The 16,307-nt window shown below is 47.5% G+C and overlaps 2 protein-coding genes across 6 annotated transcripts; one reads left to right on the plus strand and one right to left on the minus strand.

The window, feature by feature from the left end:
• Positions 1–319: 319 nt before the first annotated feature.
• NTMT1 (N-terminal Xaa-Pro-Lys N-methyltransferase 1) lies at positions 320–4,363 on the plus strand. Of its 2 annotated transcripts, none has more exons than XM_039345124.1 (4): positions 320–474; positions 2,684–2,909; positions 3,229–3,481; positions 3,816–4,363. In XM_039345124.1, the coding sequence occupies exons 1-4, from the start codon at positions 335–337 to the stop codon at positions 4,070–4,072; spliced, it is 876 nt and encodes a 291-aa protein (XP_039201058.1). In that variant the 5' UTR covers positions 320–334; the 3' UTR covers positions 4,073–4,363. The 2 variants fall into 2 exon arrangements, with proteins under 2 accessions (XP_039201058.1, XP_039201059.1); XM_039345125.1 differs by having other exon boundaries at positions 359–498.
• A 1,020-nt stretch (positions 4,364–5,383) lies between these two features.
• On the minus strand, positions 5,384–11,573 carry ASB6 (ankyrin repeat and SOCS box containing 6). 4 transcript variants are annotated; one of them, XM_039345119.1, is made up of 6 exons: positions 11,416–11,573; positions 8,891–9,079; positions 8,542–8,723; positions 7,154–7,260; positions 6,766–6,874; positions 5,384–6,523 (listed from the first exon to the last, which is right to left on the minus strand). In XM_039345119.1, exons 2-6 carry the CDS (start codon positions 9,001–9,003, stop codon positions 5,763–5,765), a joined length of 1,272 nt encoding a protein of 423 aa, XP_039201053.1. In that variant the 5' UTR covers positions 9,004–9,079; positions 11,416–11,573; the 3' UTR covers positions 5,384–5,762. The 4 variants fall into 4 exon arrangements, with proteins under 4 accessions (XP_039201053.1, XP_039201056.1, XP_039201054.1 ...); XM_039345122.1 differs by lacking the exon at positions 11,416–11,573 and adding an exon at positions 11,046–11,400; XM_039345120.1 differs by lacking the exon at positions 11,416–11,573 and adding an exon at positions 9,764–10,421.
• Positions 11,574–16,307: the final 4,734 nt, after the last annotated feature.

A 16,307-nucleotide genomic window follows, 5' to 3' on the forward strand; every position in this document is an offset into this window, starting at 1 on the left:
CCAGCCTGCGCTAAGCCCAGGTTTCCGAACGAGGCGCTCCAAGCCAGCCGATGCCCAAACCGGGGGAGGCCTTCTTGGCACCCCGCGCTTGGACGAAGGGGACCCGGGCCTTCCTGCCTCGCTCAGCCGGGGGATGCGCTTCCCGGAGCGCCCCAGCGCGCTCTGAGCGCCCTCTGGGCTGGCCGGTGGCGCAGCCCTTTGTGATGCCGGGGCTGTTGCGTACTGCCAGCCGCGATCCCTGCGCCCTGTGGCTCCCTTCCTCCTCCTCCTCCTCCTCCTCCGCCCGGGCAGCGAAGGAAATTGCGTGCCACGGAGGAGGAGACTGGCCGGCCCAATGCGCACTGGCGAGGCGCGCCGGAGTGGAGAGGTGCCCGCGGGCGGAGCGTCAGCCGGAGGAGGTGCCTTGCCAAGCGGCCAGGGCAGCGCGGAGGAGCGGACGTGCTTCCCGCAGCCGCCCCGGCCGCTCTCCCGGCGGTGAGTTCCCACCGGGAAGAGGCGGTAGGCAAAGCGGAGCGACTCCGGAGCAGGCGAGCCCCCGTGCGGCTCTCCACGTGGCTGGCGCTGGGAGGGGGCGCAGGGGGTCTCCTCCGTTGTCCTGCAGGGGAAGGAAAGCGGCCCCTCCGCAGCCTAGCACCCCCTCTTCTCCCCTCCCCTCCCCCTTTACGCTTCTAAATTGGGGTCCAGCTGAAGCCCTGCGCCCGTTGGAGGAATCCGAGTCCACACTGCTGGCAGGAGTTGGGCGCGCCTGGGTTAACCCCTTCCCTCCAGCCCCTCATCGGGATCGCTGTCTGCCTTGCCTTGCCCTGCACCCCTCCCCCCACGTCGCCCCTTCCCCCCAAACACGGCGGCAGAGCAACCCGACCCGGTTCACACGTTATATCTTCACGCGGCACGGGCGCAGCCCCCGAAGCCTCGTTGCGCTCCATCCTGATGGCTGCGTTGGGTTCATAAGGCAGGTGGCGCTTAAGCTGCCCCTTCTCCGTATTGGGGCTGACCCACCTGCTGCTCAGCCCCGTTTTCCTAGCCTTGCTAATTCTCTTATTTTTGTAACACAGTGCTAGGCCAGGATCTTTAATCAGGGTTTGAATAAACAGTAGGTTTAGTACTGAGAGATAGTTCACCTTAAACACGCAAGACCATTTGCTCTGTTGGAGAGAAAAGAGCAAAGGGGTAGGTTAGGATTTGAACTAAACCAGGGTTATGTTAAACCATGATCTGACTAATCGACAGGATCTGGGCCTAGTCTAAATTCTTTGGCCATCAACAAATGGCTGTTTTATGCATTCCATTAAAGCATTACATCTCTTTAATTTCTCCATTGTGTGAATGTACCTGCTTTGATGGCTCAACTTTTAAAATTATTTAAAAGCCACGTTCACACAACAATTGTTTACGTGGCTTTTATATAATTACACCATGGGAGAAATTGCCAAGCCTTGTCCTAAGGAGTTCAGCATATCCAGGCTTATTAACCAAGGAGGCTTATTCACACAGCCATGCCTTGCTGAAGAAATAGTTTTATGGAAGAAAGGAACTTAGTTACTAGGGTTAAACCTGGCTTGATTTGCACATCGGGCTAATTGGTGGTCAGAACCCAGGCAGATGAGGCTACGGGAGACACACACCCAACCATTGTAGCTTGGCTTGGGCTACAAACGGCTCCTTGGCAATCCCTGATTTAAAACCCTGGTTTAGTGTTACCTGCCTTGTTAGGACTGATAATTCATTAGGGGCCCATAGGGAGAGCATGTTGGCTAACCCTCAGCCTGTTTCCATAATTGGACTACGGAATGGCGTCTCCCCTAACGAATGTATATATTTAGTCCCCAAGGCCCGTCATCTTGGTCACGCATAGTTTGGCAATTACGACACAGCCTGCATTCTACATCTGTCCATTTTGTACACTGGGAATAGCCAAACCCCCGTAAGCCCCAGCCCTTCACCCCTCCCTCTGCGAAATTCCCTAATAGAGCTATGCAAAGATCTGGATCAAAAGGCCGAAATGTGATTTGCAGTGCTTTGTTTAATTGCATTTAGCCCTAATGGCTTTAAAAAGCAGATTAAATTCCTTGGAGGACAGATCAATCCGTGGTTATTAAGCAGCATATGATTTATTTCAGCTATTTCTACCTCACCGGCTTGCTAACCAGTTAAAAACCTTTAAAAAAAAAAACAGCTTGGAAAGTTACCATGCGCAAAGAAAGCCAGAAGGGGAGGATAGAGCAAAACAGCAGCTCTATATAACCACCCCATGGGAATGTTGCATTTTGTTTAATATCACTGAATATCAGCTGTCAGGGAGGTGGGGGGGGGGGAAGGAGAAGCATTGGATAAAATTAGGGACTTTTCAGGGGCTGAAAACGCAGCTAAATTGCTTTGCAAGACAGGAAGATGTGTAGAAGTTACTGACCAGAATGAGGGGTTCAGCCTAAACTAAACCAAATGGGGACCAGGCACCCCAACTCAGCTCTGCTGATTGATGACCGTCAGAACGATTTGGTTGACAGAGTGACCCCCAATTTGACAATTTGGGAGATGGGTACAAATCCTGTGGCTAGGTTTTTTTTTTTTTAACACCTTAAACAGGAGGCAGTTGCATTTTTATCCGGCTTTGGAATTATTGGGTTGGTGTGTTTTGTTTTTTTTTAACCCCCTCTCCTGCTTTCTTCTCCCCTTGTCAAAGGGGAAACCCCACCCAGCGTCACAAACCCACCTGGCTTTTTTGGAGGAAGACAAAAACTGCAGCCATGGCCAGCGATGGGGTGGAAGATGAGCTGGAATTCTACTCCAAGGCCGAAAAATATTGGAAGGACATCCCCCCCACCGTGGATGGGATGTTGGGGGGCTACGGGCACATTTCCAGTATTGACATCAGCAGCTCCAGAAAGTTTTTGCTCCGGTTTTTGAGGGTGAGCAGATTTGGTAAAGGAGGTGATGGCAGATTCCTGGCTGGCCTGTGCCCTCCTCCCGACTCTTTCTTTTTCTCTTTCTCTCTTTCTCAGTCTCTCTCTCTCCCTTTCTAATAATGTAAAATGACAAAAACAATAATAAAGGGATAAAACAAAAATAAACAATGGAATTAAACAGATGAACGGGGGGGGGGAGAGCAGGATTTCATTTTGAATCAAGTTGGCGGGGAAGAAGGGTAAAACACATTGCTTGCTTTTGAAAGTCAGGTTCCTAGCCCTCATGGATTCTTTGGGTTTGTTTTTTTTTTTTTTTGTCTAGGATGGCCCAAACAGGACCGGCACAGCCTTGGCCTTAGACTGTGGCGCTGGCATTGGGCGGATTACAAAGAGACTATTGCTGCCTCTTTTCAAAGCTGTGGACATGGTAGACGTGACGGAAGACTTCCTGAATAAGGCCAGGACGTATCTGGGGACGGAAGGCCAACGGGTGCGAAATTACTTCTGTTGTGGGTTGCAAGACTTCGGCCCGGAGCCTAACACATACGACGTCATCTGGATCCAGTGGGTAATCGGTGAGTGTCGCTGGCAGGAGCGGCCGAACAAATTTCCCACTTTGTACTTTCATAACATACAAGATTCTGTTAATGTAGCTTTAGAGAACAGTCAGATAAGACAGAGCAGAGCCCAGAGCTGCATAATGGATAGAGAAAGACTCAGAAGAGACTCTTCCTAGCTTCTCAGGCTGTAAAAAGAGACGGTGGGAGAGTTGCACCGTCAGACAGGCAAGAGTCCGTCAACAGAGCCCTGACAATAAAGTACAATTAACTCCTCTGGCCGCTTTGCTATCTGGGACTCTCGTGGATCCTGCAAAGATCTCACCTGGTCCTGTTTCTCCTTTCCCAACAGGACACCTGACGGACGAGCACCTCCTGAGCTTCTTGCAAAGGTGTCGCCTAGGACTCTGTCCCAACGGCATCATCGTCATTAAGGACAACATGGCCCAAGAAGGGGTCATCATGGATGAAGTGGACAGTAGCCTCTGCCGGGATCTGGATGTGGTGTGTAAGATCATCCGCCGTGCCGGGCTGAGTCTTTTGGCCCAGGAGAAACAGGAGAATTTTCCGGATGAGATCTATCACGTCTATACATTAGCCATGAGGTGAAGGAGATCCCGGAAGCGTTCCCATGGTGCTCCAGGGCAAACCATGGTTTCCAGCAGGCCAGGATGAAGGGAAAAGAGGGGAGACCGGCTGGGGTCTCAAGAGGTGGGGAGCAGGGAGGGAAAGGCGGTTGCGTCCCTGGGCGGTAAAATGGACTGGGACAGGGGAAGTAAAGGTAAGCGTGATTGTAGTCTCCTATGTTGGTTTGTTATGATGGTTGGAAAAACGATCCGAAGAACCCACCTTGTATGGTGCAGGAAAGTTGCGGAATTGAATCTCTAGAATCTGCCATCATGTTCCTGGTTTGTTTGAGTTTTGTTTTTCCTCCCACGTTTCAGCAAAAACCACCACAAAAATTCCCAGTTGGCTTTAAGAACAATCCTGCGTTTTTAAGCAATTCAAAATGACACAAGGAATAAAAAAAAAAGGGTGGGGAGGAAAGAGAAAAAATGAGCAGGCTCACGATGCTGCATTTTGCTTTGCAATTTTTTTTCTTAAGATTTGATTTTCCTAAAATTCACAGTCAATTGAAACAACAGCTTTGGGTGCAAAGAAGTGCAGAATTACAGGCTGAAGATCCTGAATTGAGTATCTTAAATTCGGTACATCTAGTCCAGTCAAGAGAAGGACCAGGGGTAATATGATAGCGGAGTTCCGATATTTGAGGGGCTGCACAAAGAAGAGGGGGGTCAACCTACTCTCCAAAGCACCTGAAGGCAGGACAAGAACCAATGGATGAAACTAACCAAGGAGAGAATCTAGAATTAAGGAGAAATTTCTAACAGTGAAAACGATCAACCAGTGGAACAGCTTAACTTTGGAAGTTGTGGTTGCTTCCCACAACTGTTTCAGCATCCCCATGATCCACGTGATCAAAATTTGGATGTTTGGCAACGGGTTCAAATTTATGACAGTTGCACTCACTTAACAACCTAAGCAATCCACCTAACAGCTGCGGCAAGAAAGTTTGTAAAATGGGGCAAAACTCACTTCACAACTGTCTCACTTGGCAAGAGAAATTTTGTGATCAATTCTGGTTGCAAGCCTGTTGTAAAGTCAATGGGGAAGACAGCGGGAAGTCAAAAGTTATGATCGCACGACGGTGGGACGCTGTGACCACATGGGATTTGGCTAACAAGGGCAGCTAGGATTTCTGGAACTACCAGTGTCAGTCAGTGAACTCCGATAATGTCATGTGGTATGACTCGCTTAGCAACGGACTTCCCATTCCCACTTACCAGTAAGCAAGAATGATCTGTAATAGATTTATCACCAAGGGGAATGGGTGTTTTACTCATAGCACAACAATAGAGGTGAACAGCGTAGGGGCATCCTTTTAATCAGCTGTTGACATTCCTGTCCCAACCCTGGGTGTTCAATACGGCTTCAGCATAAGCCTACACAACCTCACAATCCTTTGGCACAGAGGGGCGAATCCTTCCTCGGCTGGCACACAACTCCACAAAGGGCTTTTCCACCAGCTTAGCTGCCATCAGGATGTGATTCTGTTGCAGATTCCACCTCCCCCCAGTCCAATTCATTCCCATGTAGCCACCACTCAAGTGGGCTGCCACAGACACCACGTAACCGGCTGTTGGACACTGAACGGAGATCTTGCAGTTCATGCACTGGCTGCGCAGCGTGGCGAGATCCGGGATGGCAAATGTCCGAGGTCCATTCTCATCTGGGGAGGTCACACCTGCTCCAGAGAGGCACTTGGATCTATAAGGAGGTACCTCTTCAAGCAGTTGGGCAGAGGGAGGGCCTTCACCTTGACGTCCACGGGCCAAGGTTGGAGATATTGCCGCAGGTAGACTCGGCAGAGGTGCTTCAAGGTAGGCGGGCTGTTCTCCAGCTGTTTCAGCTTCCCGAAAAGTGCCTGAATCTTCTCCTGGTGGTACCGGCAGTGGCTCAGGTCAATCTGGAAGTTGCTGGGTAGCTTGACCACCGGGCCGCTGGCCATCATCAGCTCCAGGGCGATCTCGGCTTTCTGCAGCAAGTCTAAGGAGAAGCTGTCGTCCTCCGACTCGCTGAGATGGGAAGAGAGGCGCTCAAAGATGGTGTCGAAGCCGGACCAGCAGGCAGGTCCGTGGAGGGAGCAGCTGGGTGAGGCCCCCGATTCTAAGAGGAAGCGCAGCAGCGGGAAATGCAGCCGGAAGCTCTTGAGGCAGAGGTGGGTGAGGGACTCGTAAGGCGGGCACTCGCTGGGGTTGGCCCCATGGGCCATCAGCAGCCGTGTGGCCTGGAAGCAGAAGTGGTTGATCAGCTTGGCCTCTTCGGCGTCGCTGCCCACCGTCTCGCCCAGCAGGAAGATGATGAAGGTGAACACCGTGTCCCCGTCTTTGGTGGCGGCCTTGACGTCTGCGCCTCCTTCCAACAAAAGCCGGATGTTTTCTATGTTGTGGATTTGAACCCCGTCGCTGCTGGCCAGCGCATGCAGCAAAGCTGTCTTTCCTGGAGGGAAGGAGAGACGGATTAGAGGAAGAGCGGAAGAGGAGGGAAGAAGGAGGAAAAGAAAGGCGAGGCATCTGGAGGGCATCCTTCAAGTCCCAGAATTCTTAGTGGTATCCCAGTGCCACTAAAGTAGGGGATTCTGGGAGACGAATCCCTGGCTTCTAAAAGAGTGATTCTAGAAGAAGCTAGAGGTGAACTGCTGTGGTTTAATGAAAGTAGAGATAAAAAGCAGAACCACTGACCATGTTTATCAGCAGCGTTGATATCAGCCCCGAGTTCTAGGAGACGCCGCAGACAAGGCAAGCGTTCCGGCTCTTCGCTGGCTAGATCCAGAGGACTACTTTCATGAATCTAAGAACAATTGGAGAAGGAAGGGGTTATATTATTCCTATCATTTCCCCTTTTTTCTACCCCTCTCCCTCCCGTGGGGACCCACACACCCCATTCCTTGTTTTTTCCTCCATTGACATGAAGGAGGGGTGTTGACAGAGAGAACCAGTATCCCAATCTTTTTATCCCACCCTTTCGGCCACGTCTGCATTGGGATTGCAAAACCTCAGAACTATCAGAAATTCCAGGAACTGTCATTTTAAACACAAACATACACAACAGGTGTGGCTGGCTACAAACCCGGTCTCGGCGGTTGATGTCTGCGCCGCGTTGCACCAGCAGCTCCACCATGTCAGGCTGGTTCCGCAGCACCGCGATGTGCAAGGCTGTGTAGTAAGTGACCGGATCTACAGAAAGCGGGGGCTTTTCATCAGAAAACATGAAATGCAAAACTCCAAATGGGTCTCTTTCCCCTTGTTAGGGATGTTTTTAATCTCCAAATTCTCTTTTAGGCAAAAAAAGGCTATTTTTTGAATGGGGTCCCTGGCGCTCTCTGAGCTGGGTGGTGGTCTTACAGACGTTTCATGACCTAACTAGGTAACACCATCAGTGCTAGAAGCAAACCCCACTCCTTTGTAGCACTGATGATGTAACCTTGCTCAGAGAGCATTAAAGATCCCATAGGCCTCCGCCTCCTTCTCCCCACACACCCTACTCCCTTCTAGCACTGATGGCATTATCTAGCTGGGTAATAAAATGCAGGAAAAGAACCAGGCTCAGAAAGCCATAAGGACGCCACACTTCAACCCTGGGCTACTTCTACTTTTTCAGTCTTAAAAATAACTCTGAAAACATCGGCTGCCCTACCCTGCAAGGCTGGTGTTGTAAGAGCTGGCAAGAAAAAAGCCTACCGTTAAGCACCGTCCCACCGCAATAGGAAAGCCAGCAGGGGAAGAAGCAGCTAGCCCCCCGCTTCCTCCCCATTACCCCCCTCAGTCAAGGATCCTTGAAAAGACTAGCTGGCCAGCCTTGCAGGGAGGCCGCCATGTTGCCCTGGAGACGGCCCTCTGTAGGAGCTTGGAACCCAGGACTCGGGGGCGGAGCCTTGTCATTCTTAGCTCTGCATAGCAACTAAGGCGGGGCTTATGGATAAAAGTGAATTCTAGGTAGTCCTCGATTTATAACCATTCATTTAGTGACCATTCAAAGCTACAACAGCACTGAAAGAAGTGATGTATGGCCATTTCAGCATCCTCCCACGGTCACGTGATCAAAATTCAGACGCTTGGCAATCACATTTATGACAGTTGCAATGTTCCGGGGCTCACATGATCCCCTTTTATGACCGTCTGAAGCCCGATTCACTTAACATCCGTGTTTCTGTCTGTCATAACTTGACCAGTCCTAAATCTGAGGATTACCTACTACACTGATCTTCTCTCTGGTGTAATCCTAAATGAAAACGGTGGCACAGCGACATCTACTGGTGAGAAATAGGCAACGCAACGATGAGCGATACTTATTTAAAAGCAGCAGATTGCAAATTTGAATGGCAATCCCCTTTAGTGGCAGGGCAGGGTGTGGTGTGTGCACAACTAAAGGAAGCTCCCCCCCCCAGGTCAATGCCTCCTGAAGTCTTCCCTCTCCTCTAAAATAAAGGCAAAAGAGGGGAAGGTGGGAAGCCCAACCTTCAAAGGTGATATCTGCCCCATTGTGCAAAAGGAGTTCAGCTGCCTGGACCAGCCCAAGCTCAGCGACCTTCAACAAGGTGTAGCTCACGCCTTCTTGGTAAAAAGCCGACTGGGACTCGCTTTCCAACAGCTTCTGGAGAACCAGAAATTTGCTCTGGTCTTCGGCCACAGACCTGGAGCTTTTACAAACAGAGAAAGACTGGATGAATACGAGAGACGGGCAGAGACAGGCTTTGCAATCTCCTTAATAAAGGTGGGAAATAAAGAAGCAAAATAAAACACTTTTGTGCTAGGACGGTGTGGAAAGAAATCCCTTTTCCAATTCTTTGTCCTTAAAGCTGCTTACCTCTCTGGCAACTCCTGATGTTCGGGATCTTGTAATCCCAGACACCCCAAGATAGCGTCTACTAAAGGCTGATATTCGAAGATGATTCTACGGAAGCCATGAAGAAACGGCATTCTTTTCAATAGTCATCCAAAAAGGACTCCCTTCACGCCCAGCCCAGCGGTTACTTCACTTCAGCTTTTCCTCGGCCTGTTTTGAAACCAAAGCATACAGATTTTTATTCAAAAAATAAACAGGCATCAGCGGAGAAAGCTACTCAAACCATAACCGGACACCAAGGGCAAGAGCCTTGCTCAGCAAGGCTGGCTTCAGAAGCTAAGCCGGTTTGGATCAGGAGAGAAGTTGGATGGGAGACCACAAGGAAACCTCAGGGCTGCAGACAAGGCTGAGAAGTTGCGGGGAAAATATTTTCAAAGGAAGAGGATACTAAGGCATTTCTATAACATTGCTAAGAAAAGAGCTTGGGTGCAACCAAGTTTGGCTTCAGGGCCATTTTTTTACCTTTTGCCAGTGCAAGAGAGGAGGAAGATGAAGAAGGAGGAGGAGGTGGAGGAGGAGGGGTGGAGAAAGAGGAGGAGTAGGAGGAACCACACCCCTTCCCCTTAAATTAATTTTAAATTATGATTGAAGTGAAATTTTGGCCGTCTCTCCCTAGCTCCCATGAGATTCCAAGCAAGAATGCTGAAATCCCGTGAGATTTCTGGCAAGAACCTATGAGACCTCAGGAAGGAGATGGCTCTCAGCTCCTAGAAGATCTAACCAACCTTTGCCATTTGCACACTTCACTTTGGCAGGTAAAAACAACCTTCCCAAGTTGGGAGCAGATTAAAAACTGTCCATGGAATTTCAGGAAAGTAGGGGCAGAAACCCAACCTAGTTCCTTCAGGTCCATCCTGAAGACCTTTCAACCAAGGATGGAGCTCATGCCGCCCAGTCAACAGGAATTCTTGGAAGGGGCCCTGGAGATGTTGTCTACGCAGGAGAACCCAAGATCATCTCAATATGGGTTTTGGACCCTAACATCTCCTAACCCTGGACTGAAAACGTTGGCCAGATGTATGGCTTAGATTAGAAGGTCATCGTTAGCCTTCATGTTTCCAGTCACCCTCTAACCCCTGGCTGCCCCCACCCTCCCCGGCAGAATTCTTTCATTCAACTGCCATCTCCAGAATGTGAGAAAGGTTTTGCCGGAACAGACCAAAATTCCAGGCAGAGAGGGGTGTAGAGACCCCCGGAAAGCCCCCCAGGTTCTACAGTTTGAAAAAGGACCTTGTAACATCTCGAGAACTTCTCCAGGGAGACCCAGAGATTGAACCTTGCTAAATCATGGCTATATTTTCTTCTCTTTTGAAAGGATCTCTAGTCCAGCTACCCACAAGAAACTCACAATAACCACTGCGGCTATAAGAAGGCAAAGAAAACCTGGCGAAATAAATTATCTTTGCCTGCAGGAGGAGGCTGGATGGAGGCTAATCAAAAAAGGCCAGCTGTTTAAGAGGCAGGGCAGGGCAGGGCAGGGATGTCACACTCGCACACAAACAAACCCCAGTCCTCTTATTTTGTAGATGTCAACTGTCCCCTTGGAAAGGGCCTTAAGCAGCTGCTGAGAAGTAGCAAACTGTCAAAAAAAATAAAATAAATTAAAACAGTGGCAACCAGCCTGGCTGAAAAGGAAGCAAAGCAAATAAGAACACAAGAAAACAAGCCCCACTTTCAGGAATAACACAAAATGACAACTCCAAGAGTAAATAAACCAATTTGTAGCAGATCTCTAAGGATAAAAGACCACGAGGATAAACTTTTATCTTTTGGGCAGGCTGTTTCAACCTTTCCCTTCTTGTGCGATATTATTATTGTTAATTGTTGTTATTGATATTATTTCCTGATCAATATAGACTTGATTGTATGCATGCCCTTAAAAAGCCCCAAAGGACTTCTTCCTTGCTTGATTTATTAACATATAAAACTTCTACCTTCCCCTTTTTGTGCATTATTCTTAATTATCCTTATTGTTATTATTTCCTGATCAATACAACTTAATTTATGCATTCCTTTTTTTTTAAAAAAAAGCATTAAAAACACTTCGTGGGGAGTAACCGAGCTTAATATATAAAAATTCTATTTTCTTCTTCTTACGCACTTATCCTGCGCTCACCCGATTTACGACTTCCTTTAAAAGCGGAAAGGGAATTACTCGAGAGTAACCAGCTACAGCTTCCCTTTTGTTTTTCTCGTCTTTTCCTTTGCAAAGGTTTCTCTCTCTCTCTGTCTGTCTCTTTGTCTGGCGCTTCCTCCTTCGTTTTATTCCCCCTCGTTTGCAGAAAGGAGCTTAGCTGATGGAGGAGGAATAATGGATATTTTCCACTTTGCAATTTATCCAAACCTTCCCCCCCCTACAAAAAATATATGACATTATCGGTGTCGGCAAAGCCAAATTTCCTTCTTTCCACCTTCCCTTACGCCGCCTCTTTGCAAACCTCCAACTTCGATCGCTGCAAATTTTGCAGCGTTTTTTTTTTACGCACCGCCTCGGATCAAAAACTCCGCAATTGTTTTTTTGCACTTCTGAAGCTGGCCATTCACACGGATTTCTCTTCTTCTTTTTTCTTTTTTCGCATCCGGGAAGATGCAGGAAGCGGAAGAAAAAAAAATGCAGGCATAGCTTTCGATTGCAAAGAACCTCTGTCCGGTTTTATTTTTTTATTTTTTTCCCTTTTTGCCCTCTGCAGGTTGGAGGAGATGTATGCCTGCTGAAAAAACATCCGAGTTTCAGGTTCAAACGACCTCTAGAGGGTGCGCTTGGCCTGGAAGATTTTTTTTTTAAGCTGCATATATATATATTTTTTATTTTAAAATTTTTGATTTTAAATTTAAGGTTTTCTTTTTTAAAAAAAAAAAAAAATGAAACCAGGTGAAGAATGCATGGAAAATCTCTCTGACATGATCACAGTCTTCCAGTGTTTGAGGGGCTGCCCCAAAGAAGAGGAGGGGGGTCCAGCTATTCTCCAAAGCACCAGAAGGCAGGACGAGAAGCAACGGATGGAAACTAATCAAGGAGAGAATTATTTGTAAAAATAATAAAGGCGGCATACAGATAAATAGATAGATTTCTGGATATCTCCTCTTTTCATCCTCATTTACATTTACACTGAAAAATCTTTCCACAATCAGAAACGGGGCAGAGTTTAGCAACCAACCTGGCAGAGGAAACGGCTGGAGACTTTTCTGAGCAATGCTGGCTGTTGAATGATTGCAATGTTCTTGGAATGGGGTATCTTTGGGGACACTCCCCCCTCCCACTTAGCAGTTTCTTATCTTGAGAAATTAATCTGCCCTTTGACACGGCGTGCAGAAGTTTTCCCCTTTCAAAAACCTCACTATTATTTGGGCCATCTGTTTGCAATTTATAAAGCCTAGTTGAAGTTGACTTTATTAGCTTTCCTCTCTCAGAGAAGGGCTCGCCCTTCCCCCCCTACACCCCCTTTGATCCCTTGTGCCTACCTAGGCAAAAATTTGCAAAATTCCCAGGGACCCATCTTTCCTTTTCTCTCTCCCGTCTCCCTCAACCTCGCCATTTAACAGAGCTAATTCTTAAAATCAAGTGAAATCTCATTTCGGGGAAAGTCACTGACAGAATGTGTGATGATGGTTGCTAAACAAGAAGCTTTTTATTTATACAAAGCTAGAAAACCTGGTGGCAAACCACACATTCTGGAGGCAAGCCATTCCACAGGAAATTCCTCCTTACTTCCAGGTTGCTTCTCTCCTTGATCAGTTTCCATCCGTTGCTTCTTGTCCTGCCTTCAGGCGCTTTGGAGAATAGGCTGACCCCCTCCTCTTCTTTGGGGCAGCCCCTGAGATATTGGAAGACTGTCCTTCTTTTCACTAGACTAGATATGCCCAGTTCTGGCAACCGTTAATCATCTGTTTCAGCCTCCAGTCCCCTGATCATCTTTGCTCTTCTCTGCACTCTTTCCAGAGTCTCAACATCTTTTTTTTAATATCGTGGTGACCAAAACTGGATGCCGTATTCCAGGTGTGGTCTTACTAAGGATAAAGTGGTACTAATACTTCATGAGATTTGGATTCCCTTCCCTTCCTCATCCCTTCCCTTTCTTACCCAAACATTATTGGAGGCTGAAGTTAGTCCTTGGTTAACATTGATTGGACCTGGAGAGAAGCCATCACCTATCCACCAGGGAGGCAAGGAATGGAGGGGGCACTTTAGGAAGGGGTCCAGAGAAATTTGATCATTAAGAACCCCTCCTGGCTGTCTGGGGGAAATTTAATTAAATTGCTGGAAGGCTTGTGTGCAGAAGAACACATCTGGATTCAATATGTGCGACTTTGATATATATATATATATATATATATATATATATATATATATATATATATATATATATGAGAGAGAGATGGGGGGAGGTAACAACAGAGAAAAAAGGGGGGTGGCTGAAACCATCTTTGGTGGATAGGAAGCTCCTATGATTGGAAGGAAATCTACTTACTGGAATATCCAGAAAATGAATTTGTAGAATCACCCACTTGGAGACCCTCCAGAGATGGGTTGTTCCACTGATTAACTGTTCTCACTATCAGGAAATTTCTCCTTAGTTCTAGGTTGCTTCTCTCTTTGATTAGTTTCCATCCGTTGTTTCTTGTCCTGTCTTCAGGCGCTTTGGAGAATAGGTTGACTCCCTCTTCTTTGGGGCAGCCCCTGAGATACTGGAAGGCTGCTATCATGTCCCCCCCCAGTCCTTCTTTTCTCTAGACTAGACCTACCCAATTCCTGCAACCATTCTTCGTAGCCTCCGCCCCCTAATCATCTTTGTTGCTCTTGTCTGCACTCTTTCCGGAGTCTCAGCATCTTTTTTAATAATAAACTTTAAAAAAATGTAGAATAAACTTTAAAAAAAAAACTTTTTAGCAATGATCTCTAAACCCACAATTTGAAAGCATTAATCTTCTTTGTCTGTTTTTCTAAGTAGCAGAGTTTAAAGTTCCTCCTTGTAGAATTTGTTTGCTTGAAGATCATCTATTTCCTTGCTGGGTGTGTGGGGTCAATATTGGTCTGAACTAAACAGGCTTCCTTCCAAACTTCTACGGAGATTCTCCCATCATCCAGCTCATGGGTGTCCTAAAGTTGCTTTTCCAAAAGGCAACTAGGCTGCCTTGGTTTTTTTTTTTTTTTCTCTGAAAAGTTTCACTTCTCACCCAAGAAGCTTCTCTGAAGAAGTTGCTTTTTGGAAAAGCACTTTTGGGGCTTCATTCCAAATATTTCAGAATTGTTTCACACAGGGTGTATCGTGTGAATATCTTTTCTTCTCCTTCCTGCCCCTCCTGATTTTGACAGAAGACCAACCCACCAAATATTCTTCTCGCTCTGTAAAGAATTGGGGGGGGGGGAGAGAGAGAGAGACATGTCCTGCGAACACCTTCCTTTAACCTCTAGTGTAAATAAAGCAAATTTATTGGTTTGACCTTGCAGATCATCTCTTTGAGCAAATGGAACACAAGGGGTCAAAAGTGTAACCGGCTGGAGGGTGATGAGGGTGGTGGAGGGCTGAAGAAAGGAAGAGAAAAACCAAGTTGCACCACTCAGGGACTGAAGAACCAGAGAGTGGATAAAGAAATAGAGGGAGGGAGGAACATTGAGCATAGAATAATAGGATTGGAAGGGACCCTGGAGGTCTTCTAGTCCAGCCCTTTGCTCAAGCAGGAGACTCTATCCCATTTCAGACAAGTGGCTGTCCAGTCTCTTCTTAAAATCTCCAGTGATGAAGCACCTACAACTTCTAGAGGCAAGCTGTTCCACTGGTTAATTGTTCTCATTGTTTTTATATATATATGTTTTCTGAGGTTTTCGCGGGTGTTTGTATGTAGGTCTTTGGTTGTTCGGGTTTTCTCCTGCATAAAATTGGAAGTGTCTTGGCGACGTTTCGACAAAGTCCCATTCGTCATCTTCAGGCTGGTGTTTTCAGCTTCGTGCTTCGTGCTTCGTGCTTCGTGCTGGTGTTTTCAGCTTTGTTTTCAGCTTCGTGCTTGAAGCACAAAGCTGAAAACACCAGCCTGAAGATGACGAATGGGACTTCGTCGAAACGTCGCCAAGACACTTCCAATTTTACGCGGGAGAAAACCCGAACAACCAAAGACCTACACATATATATATATATATATATATATATATATATATATATATATATGAATTAGTACTTGCAGTGTAAGGCTGATAAGCTTGTTAGCAGCTGCTTATTCCTTATCTGCAAATTTATTGATGCAAAACTGATACCTTCCTTCATCCATCGAAGGAGACAACAAACAGAGATAAAAGCACCTGATCCTCTTTAATTGTGAACAGACCCCGGCACACTCTTCCTTACAACTGGGACCTCTTAAAAAGAACCAGACGGGCACTAAATGCATTTAATCCTATCTAAATTGTGAAACTGGAGAGAAGAATAGGGCAGAGAGGGAGGGGGGAGAGGAGAAGCAGACCCCCACCCCCCTGGGGTTCTACGCCGTGCCTTTAAGTACCCGAACGAGGTAGGAAATGGCATTAATGCGGCTTGTTTAATTTATTTATTTGACTTTGCAAATCACCACCTTGACCCGCAGGGCAGGGCAGGGGGTTGTGGTGGGGAGGGCGTTGTGAGATTACCAATCTCCCCCCCCTCCTTCCAACCTCCAAAATTTTCTCAATGACTTACTGTTCCAGCTGTGCGAAAGGTCCAGGGGTAATTCTGGGGCTCCCCTGGCGCAGAGCACATACGTCTTGGCGTGTCTAAAGAAACTTTAGCCGTCTGCCAAGGAAACTTTCCACCTCCCTCCTCCCAAATCAGCAAGTCCTAATCTCTCTTCCCCCCCCCCACCCGCCAACCCCTCCCTCCCTCTTGCTTTAGAACTGGGCTCTCCTTTGATCATAAAAAATGAAACACTCATATTTCACTTTCCAAATACCAGCAATCAACAGACTTGAGCATCCATGGGGAGAATCGAGACTTGATTATGCTCTCCAGGTCGTTCTTTTAACGCCCTGAGCAGCTACTCAGATGTGTTTGGGGGTCTCTCTCCCCCCTCCCAACCTTGGCTGGCCTCCCATCCCAGACTGCCTTCTGCTGGCAGAGAAACTGAGAGAAGGGAGGGACCCTAAAGGAGCATCTAGTGGGTAAGGCGCCCAGCTAGAAACTGGGAGTTCTAGTCCTGGGATGAAAGGCAGCTGGGTGACTTTGGGCCAATCCCCAGGAGAAAATGAGTTCTAATCCCTCCTTAGGCCTGAAAGCCAGCTCGGTCATTTTGGACCAATCACCAGGAGGAGATGGTGAATTCTAGTCCCGCCTTAAGCAAGGGAGCCAGCTGGGTGACTCTAAGCCAATCACCAGGAGATGGTGAGTTCTAGTCCTTCCTTTGCATGAAAACT

The sequence above is a fragment of the Crotalus tigris genome, unplaced genomic scaffold (assembly GCF_016545835.1).
Source record: "Crotalus tigris isolate CLP2741 ecotype Arizona unplaced genomic scaffold, ASM1654583v1 scf7180000017940.1788314, whole genome shotgun sequence".
In the NCBI taxonomy this organism is placed as follows: domain Eukaryota; kingdom Metazoa; phylum Chordata; class Lepidosauria; order Squamata; family Viperidae; genus Crotalus; species Crotalus tigris.